Here is an 8,485-nt window from a genome sequence, read left to right on the forward strand (position 1 = left end):
CCAGCTAGATGATGGTATAGTAGGAACGAATGAAACATCTTAACACTTCAGTTAAACACTTGGCACAAGGAGATCAGAAGGCAAACCCGTCAGTGTCTCGTGCAGGAACAGTTGGAAGCCTCTCAGCTGCAAATCTCTCAGCTGATAAAGAGTAGAAGTAATCAGCATCAGGTGCATCAAGTTGCTCAGCCTCCAGCCAAAGCGAGGGTAACAGGAAAAGGGAATAAGAAACAAACAAGAAGACAGGCTTAAAATGAATGAAAAGCAGTGGAGAAAAAAAACATACTGTACCCTCTCCGAGAGTATACATATATGAGAATATATATGTGTTTTTTATTTATATATAGATATATATGTGTGTGTGTGTGGTGTGTGTGTGTATATATATGTTTGTATATATATATATATATATGTATGTATATATATATATATATATATATATTTATATATATATATATATATATATACACGTGTATATATATATGTATGTGTATGTAGGTATATATATATACATATATACACATATATATATATATGTATATACATGTGTATATATGTGTGTGTATATATATGTATGTGTGTGTATATATATATATATATATATATATGTATGTATATATATATATATATATATATATATACACATACATATATATACATGTGTATATATGTGTGTGTATATATATGTATGTGTGTGTATATATATATATATATGTATGTATATATATATATATATATATATATATATATATATATATATATATATATATATGAACATAATGTACAAATATGTTTTGATAACAAATATCACTGCTGTTTATTTTCAGTCACGCTTGAATATAAACTTTATAAACCATATCTAGATTCACCGAGCACAACATTGGGTACAACTGTATACTCTCAAATTGCTACAAAGATGCCTTATTCCAAAATGGAATATATTCTTTTTGACCTCGAAATCTTACAGACAATACAATGCTCCATAATAACAATGTTTAAAGTGTTTTGTTTTTGTTAATTTATCATGAATAAAACACAAAAAATTCACATGTACATAAGTATTTTACACCATTTCTTTAATACTTTCATAGTGCACCTTTGGCAGAGGACTGGCCGAAACTGTCAAAGGATGGGTGTGCCAAGCTTGTAGCATCGTATTAAGAAAGATGTGCGGCTGTAATTACTAACTAAGTTGCGTTAACAAAGTAATGAGCAAAAGCTGTGAATAGTTACAGTATGTGCATGTGATTTTTATTTTTTTAATATTTTTTTATAAATATGCATAATTAAAAAAACTAAAATTACAATGTCCTCCTGCTTACTTAGTTTGATTAATGTTGTGTGTTTGAATATGTTTTTAGTATTATATAATTGCTTGTATGGTCAACAAACTGCAGAACACCAAAGAAACATGTATCTGTCTTCTGTTTCTTAGGCATCCATCGTTTTGCTGTATGATATCATGATCATCAACAACTGGCAGGTCTTCATGGATGCATACAGCAGATACACCTCCGAGTGAGACAAAAACTACCAATAAATGACAGCAACTTTTTAGTTTTGATGTTGTATGGAACTTAACTTTGTTTTACATTTCTCAGGTGGTCCAAAATCTACTTTGTGTGTTGGTGGTTCACCTCCTCTGTCATGTGGGTCAACCTGTTTATGGCGCTCATCCTAGAGGTTAATACACTTCTACTGCACAGACACATGCATTTAATGACACAAATGGGACATTTTCACATGAATCCCCCTGTGGTTATTTTAAGTCTTAATGCAAAATGCTGCCCCTATGGAAAGGCGGGACCACATGCAGCGCGTGATCTGTGAATAGGAAGAGGCACCGCTGCACATAATACATATGCAACATACTGTATGTAGGTGGAATACATAGCTGCCTACTCTTCAGGATTCTGCAGAAGACATCCGAAAATTGCACTTGTCTTCCGACATGCACATTTAATTTAAATAGCCTGGATTGTGACATTTTTTTGGGGCTATAAAAAACTTAAGTCTTTATTAAGCTTGCAATCAAAGTAGCATTGAAGGCTATGGAGGTTAATTTGTGTCTTTATTAAAAAAAAAATGTTTTCATACTGAATTTGATACTGAATTCCCTGCAAAAAAGGATCTCTCAAAATATAAGATAAAATGACAACATTTTAGGAAAAAATATTAAAAACTACTGAAATCCAAACACCGACGTGAAGCTTCTCCTCACTCCAAGCAGGAATGTATGCTCCGGTTCGCTCCAATGATATTGTCTCATAAAAATTTAAGGTAAAATTGTTTTATCTCTTCCGGAGAACCGCTTGCCATGACTTTGGATCTGAGCTTTCCATAAGGTTCCCCTTTCTTTGTGCCGATCTGCTAGCTATTTTTGACCCTGTGGTTACACAATAACTGGACGCCTTGACACAAATTCCACAAAAATACAGAACGGGCCAAGTACCAAAAATGTTAATCGCGCGTTAAAAAAAATGACATTTACGCGTTATCGCGTTAACTTTGACAGCACTAATATATACAATCCTAAATAGAAATACAATTATTTAAAAAAAAATAATCAGGAATTGATTAAAAGCAAAGAGTGTAGATAAAATAATTTAAGTTGTTATATGCAAAGGTAAATAGAAGTGTTTTCAGTGTGGAAAGAAATAACAACCTTGGATGATTAAAGCAGTGGTTCTCAACCTTTTTTCAGTGATGTACCCCGTGAACATTTTTTTAATTCAAGTACCCCCTAATCAGAGCAAAGCATTTTTGGTTGAAAAAAAAGAGATAAAGAAGTAAAATACAGCACTATGTCATCATAGATTTTTTTTTTCCCTTGGCCTCAGTCTGGACCCCCTCTCCAGAGGCCCAGGCTTAGACAGATTTTTTCTATTTTATTTTATTTTATTTTAATCTTTTATTCTTGCTCACCTGCTCGATGACTATTACATCTGTTATTTAACATTTCGTGTGCAAAGGTCTCTCATGGGGCATTCTTCCCTCAATTCTCTAAAGTTATTTAACAACAGATTAGATACAAAAAACAAACAGAACATACTTTCAGACAGCCAATACAAATACAGAGAAATATTTCAACATCAATGGCTTAGAGTGAAACAGCAGATTGTAAATTGTGTGCAGCTGCAGTAATTATGGGCCTGGCAAAATATTAGATACAATCAATCACAATAGCCTAATCAATTAATTAGATGTATAGATTATTAAGGGTGTGCTTTTGAGTTGGGTGAAAAGCTACTTAACCAGCAGGTAACAAGATGTGAAGTTAGGAGATTACACTTCAGAGTGTTTAGATATTTCTTGTGTTTCTGGGACCAAAACTGTTAAATCTTTATATTATTCAATCTATATATTAACAAAATTGTTAAAACCCCAAAGGACCTGAAGTTAATATTATTCCCAGATGACATCATTACAGTCTGCTCAGGGAAAAACTTAAAGGAAGTAATAGAAACTGTTACAATAGAAATTAATAAACTAAGAAGATGGTTTGATAGAACATTATAAACAGCTACTGTATAATAATAATGATAATTATAATAATAATGGATTAGATTTATATCGCGTTTGTTCTATTGTTAGATACTCAAAGCGCTCACAGAGAAGTTGGAACCCATCATTCATTCACACCTGGTGGTGGTAAGCTACATCTGTAGCCACAGCTGCCCTGGGGTAGACTGACGGAAGCGTGGCTGCCAGTTTGCGCCTACGGCCCGTCCGACCACCACCAATCATTCATTCATCATTCATTCACCAGTGTGAGCGGCACCGGGGGCAAGGGTGAGGTGTCCTGCCCAAGGACACAACGGCAGCGATTTGGATGTCAATAGGCGGGAAGCGAACCTGCAACCCTCAGGTTTCTGGCACGGCCGCTCTACCCACTACGCCATGCCGCCCCTAATAGATAACAACATTAGCTGGGAACTATACATTAAGTAGAGACAAGATAAAGTAGCAATAAATACTTAAATATAGGATAAAGTAAAATAAATTCTGAATCAAAAGTCATCCCATAGTCTATGTTGTTGTTAACTCAGATATGTCTAAGCTACTGTGTAGAGACATGGGGAAACTATTGTAAAAGTACACTTCATTCACTAACAGTACTGCTGAAAAGATCATTTGGGATAATACATAAAGCTGGCGATTGGGAACACGCACATTTCTTGTATTTAAAATATTGAAATGTATAGATGTGTACACTTTCAAACTATTAACATCATCTGCAAAGCAAAAAACAACAGGCTCCCTCAAAGTGTACAACATTTTTTTTAATTAAGAGAAGTGAAACTCAAGAAATCAACTGAATCCAAAATATTTTTATGCATTTAGTATATATGTCTGTGGAAATAAACTATGGAATGGACTAAATCAAGAACAAAAACGATGTACTGTACAAACATTGGTATGTCTAGGAAACAGTATACAATAAGCATGTGTCGTAAGATAGAAAATTAATATGGGACAGGAGTAGGATCAAATAAGCTTTGTTTCCTCCTACTTTTTTTGGATTTGTTAAACTGTTAAGATCAAGTGAAGTGTGGTTGCTGGTTGTTAGGAGATCAAATATATATTAATGTCTTACATTTATTCCTCTGACCATAACTGTACGTCCTCAGTTTTAAAGGTGAAAAATCAACTCTTTTCTTTGTGTTTTCTGACAGAATTTTACGTACAAGTGGGATCGCAGTCACAGCTGCTCTGTTACAGACGTGGAGAGAATCCGCTATGAAACCTCTGTTCAACTTATATTTAAGTAGGTATACATTATCATGCTTATTAAATTATTAAGGCAGACCTAAGTGACCTACCTCACCTGATGGTATATATTTACACACTTCCTTTAGAGAGCAGATCAAAGAACCAACAGAAGAAGAGTTGCTTTGTCAGCTACAACAGCACCCCCACCTGCACCTACACTGGGAGCACACATGACAGCCAAGTATTGTACTTTATTGGGATCATCAACAGTGACTTGAGGAAATGCAATTTCTCAGATGTTTAAGATCAGTCATTGTTATATTTACAAGTTTTTCACATTGCATGTATTTATAAGAGCTGTTGACAGCAATGGTGCCAAAAATGGTGTCATGTCAACTAGTCTGGTTCCACTGTAGTATTTGTATTGTCTTTTTAGTTATTTTTCTTTTGCATTGCTGTAATAATTTTTTTGCTAAAAAGGGAGTGCAGTCTTATTTGTTGTTTATGAATGAAAATATTTGAAGAATTTTGGATATTGACAGTGACCCGGGAAAGATTGATAACATTCAAAATATATATTTTGATACTGATTTCAAATGTATATAATAAAAAGGGATGACATTTAATTACTTTTTTGTGGATTTTATTTTATTGAAGGCCACTTAGAAAAACCTGGCAGATCAAATCAAAATTGACTTGTTTATTGTCAATTTTGATTTGATCTGCCAATTGACTTGTTTATTGCTCCTCTCTGAGCTGCTACCTTACCGTGGTAGAGGAGTTTGCGTGTCCCAATGATCCTAGGAGCTATGTTGTCTGGGGGCTTTCATGCCCCCTGGTAGGGTCTCCCAAGACAAACAGGTCCTAGATGAGTGATCAGACAAAGAGCAGCTCAAAGACTTCTATGGAATTACAACAAAATGAACTCAGATTTCCCTCGCCCGGACGCGGGTCACCGGAGCCCCGCTCTGGAGCCAGGCCCGGAGTTGGGGCACGATGGCGAGCGCCTGGTGGCCGGGCCTGTCCCCATGGGGCCCGGCCGGGCACAGCCCGAAGAGGCAACGTGGGTCATCCCTCCAATGGGCTCACCACTCATAGGAGGGGCCATAGAGGTCGGGTGCATTGTGAGCTGGGCGGCAGCCGAAGGCAGGGCACTTGGCGGTCCGATCCTCGGCTACAGAAGCTAGCTCTTGGGACGTGGAACGTCACCTCACTGGGGGAGAAGGAGCCTGAGCTAGTCCGCGAGGTAGAGAAGTTCCGGCTGGATATAGTCAGACTCACCTCGACGCACAGCAAGGGCTCTGGAACCAGTTCTCTCGAGAGGGACTGGACCCTCTTCCACTCTGGCGTTGCCGGCAGTGAGAGGCGACGGGCTGGGGTGGCAATTCTCGTTGCCCCCCGGCTCAAAGCCTGCACATTGGAGTTCAACCCGGTGGACGAGAGGGTAGCTTCCCTCCGCCTTCGGGTGGGGGGACGGGTCCTGACTGTTGTTTGTGCTTATGCACCAAACAGCAGTTCAGAATACCCACCCATTTTTGGGCACACTCGAGGGAGTACTGGAAAGAGCTCCCCCAGGTGATTCCCTTGTCCTACTGGGGGACTTCAACGCTCATGTTGGCAACGACAGTGAAACCTGGAGAGGCGTGATTGGGAAGAATGGTCGCCCGGATCTAAACCCGAGTGGTGTTTTGTTATTGGACTTTTGTGCTCGTCACGGATTGTCCATAACGAACACCATGTTCAAACATAAGGGTGTCCATATGTGCACTTGGCACCAGGACACCCTAGGACGCAGTTCCATGATCGACTTTGTAGTTGTGTCATCGGATTTGCGGCCTTATGTTTTGGACACTCGGGTGAAGAGAGGGGCGGAGCTTTCTACCGATCACCACCTGGTGGTGAGTTGGCTGCGATGGTGGGGGAGGATGCCGGACAGACCTGGCAGGCCCAAACGCATTGTGAGGGTCTGCTGGGAACGTCTGGCAGAGTCTCCTGTCAGAGAGAGTTTCAATTCACACCTCCGGGAGAACTTTGAACATGTCACGAGGGTGGTGCGGGACATTGAGTCCGAGTGGACCATGTTCCGAACCTCTATTGTCGAGGCGGCTGATTGGAGCTGTGGCCGCAAGGTTGTTGGTGCCTGTCGTGGCGGTAATCCCAGAACCCGTTGGTGGACACCAGCAGTGAGGGATGCCGTCAAGCTGAAGAAGGAGTCCTATCGGGTTCTTTTGGCTCATAGGACTCCGGAGGCAGTGGACGGGTACCGACGGGCCAAGCGGTGTGCAGCTTTAGCGGTCGCTGAGGCAAAAACTCGGGCATGGGAAGAGTTTGGGGAAGCCATGGGAACGACTTCCGGACGGCTTCGAAGCGATTCTGGACCACCATCCTCAGGAAGGGGAAGCAGTGCACTATCAACACCGTGTATGGTGTGGATGGTGTTCTGCTGACTTCGACTACGGATGTTGTGGATCGGTGGAGGGAATACTTCGAAAACCTCCTCAATCCCACCAACACGTCTTCCTTTGCTGAAGCGGTGCCTGGGGAATCTGTGGTGGGCTCTCCTATTTCTGGGGCTGAGGTTGCTGAGGTAGTCATCATTTATTCTTTACAAAAACCTTCTGTAAAAGGAAAACAAATGTACGATGGAATGACAGACAGAAATACCCATTTTTTATATATATATATATATATATATATATAAATGGGTTGTACTTGTATAGCGCTTTTCTACCTTCAAGGTACTCAAAGCGCTTTGACACTACTTCCACATTTACCCATTCACACACACATTCACACACTGATGGAGGGAGCTGCCATGCAAGGCGCCAACCAGCACCCATCAGGAGCAAGGGTGAAGTGTCTTGCTCAGGACACAACGGACGTGACAAGGTTGGTACTAGGTGGGATTTGAACCAGGGTCCCTCGGGTTGCGCACGGCCACTCTCCCCACTGCGCCACGCCGCCCCATATATATATATATATATATATATATATATATATATATATATATATATATATATATATATATATATATATATATATATATATATATATATATATATATATATATATATATATATATATATATATATATATATATATATATATATATATATATATATATATATATATATATATATATATATATATATATATATATTCATTAAAAGTTAATTGAGCAAATTGGCTATTTCTGGCAATTTATTTAAGTGTGTATCAAACTGGTAGCCCTTCGCATTAATCAATGCCCAAGAAGTAGCTCTTGGTTTCAAAAAGGTTGGTGACCCCTGATTTAGAGTATGATGCCATCTTATTTCACACTCTATTTCACTAGGTGGCAGTAATGCACGCATGAGGGCTGCCACTAAATGAAAGAAGAAGAATAAGGATTTTAAAAAAAAACGAAGAATGTAGTGGAGTTGTCACGCCAAATTTCTTCCCCCCTACACCCCCCCCCCAATTTACTTCCGGGGTCATGTTTAATACAGACGTTTGGTTAACGCTATATTATACAAATCTAACGCTGTATTATAAAAAATACAGACGTTTTGTTAACGCTATATTATTAAAAATAAAATAAAATAAACAATTTACAAACACAAGCAATGGGATGACGCATATACTCCTGGGGTCACGTTTCTTCACGTTTCCTCTTACGTCATCCCATAGCTTGTGTTTGTAAATTGTTTTTTATTTTTTGTAACCATACAACGTTAACAAAACGTCTGTATTTTTATAATATAGCGTTATATTTTTATAATATAGCGTTAAC

General features: G+C 38.7%; 1 protein-coding gene across 1 annotated transcript in view; it reads left to right on the forward strand.

Moving 5' to 3' along the window:
• tpcn2 (two pore segment channel 2) overlaps positions 1 to 5,339 on the forward strand; it is a 102,895-nt gene extending 97,556 nt beyond the window's left edge. The window contains exons 22-25 of the mRNA XM_061884584.1: positions 1,436 to 1,518; positions 1,602 to 1,683; positions 4,677 to 4,768; positions 4,860 to 5,339. Of these exons, the coding sequence (XP_061740568.1) occupies positions 1,436 to 1,518; positions 1,602 to 1,683; positions 4,677 to 4,768; positions 4,860 to 4,947 (345 nt within the window). The 3' untranslated portion in view covers positions 4,948 to 5,339. The remainder of the gene's footprint in view (positions 1 to 1,435; positions 1,519 to 1,601; positions 1,684 to 4,676; positions 4,769 to 4,859) is intronic.
• The last annotated feature ends 3,146 nt before the right edge of the window (positions 5,340 to 8,485 follow it).

This window comes from Nerophis ophidion, linkage group LG02 (assembly GCF_033978795.1).
Source record: "Nerophis ophidion isolate RoL-2023_Sa linkage group LG02, RoL_Noph_v1.0, whole genome shotgun sequence".
Classification (NCBI taxonomy): domain Eukaryota; kingdom Metazoa; phylum Chordata; class Actinopteri; order Syngnathiformes; family Syngnathidae; genus Nerophis; species Nerophis ophidion.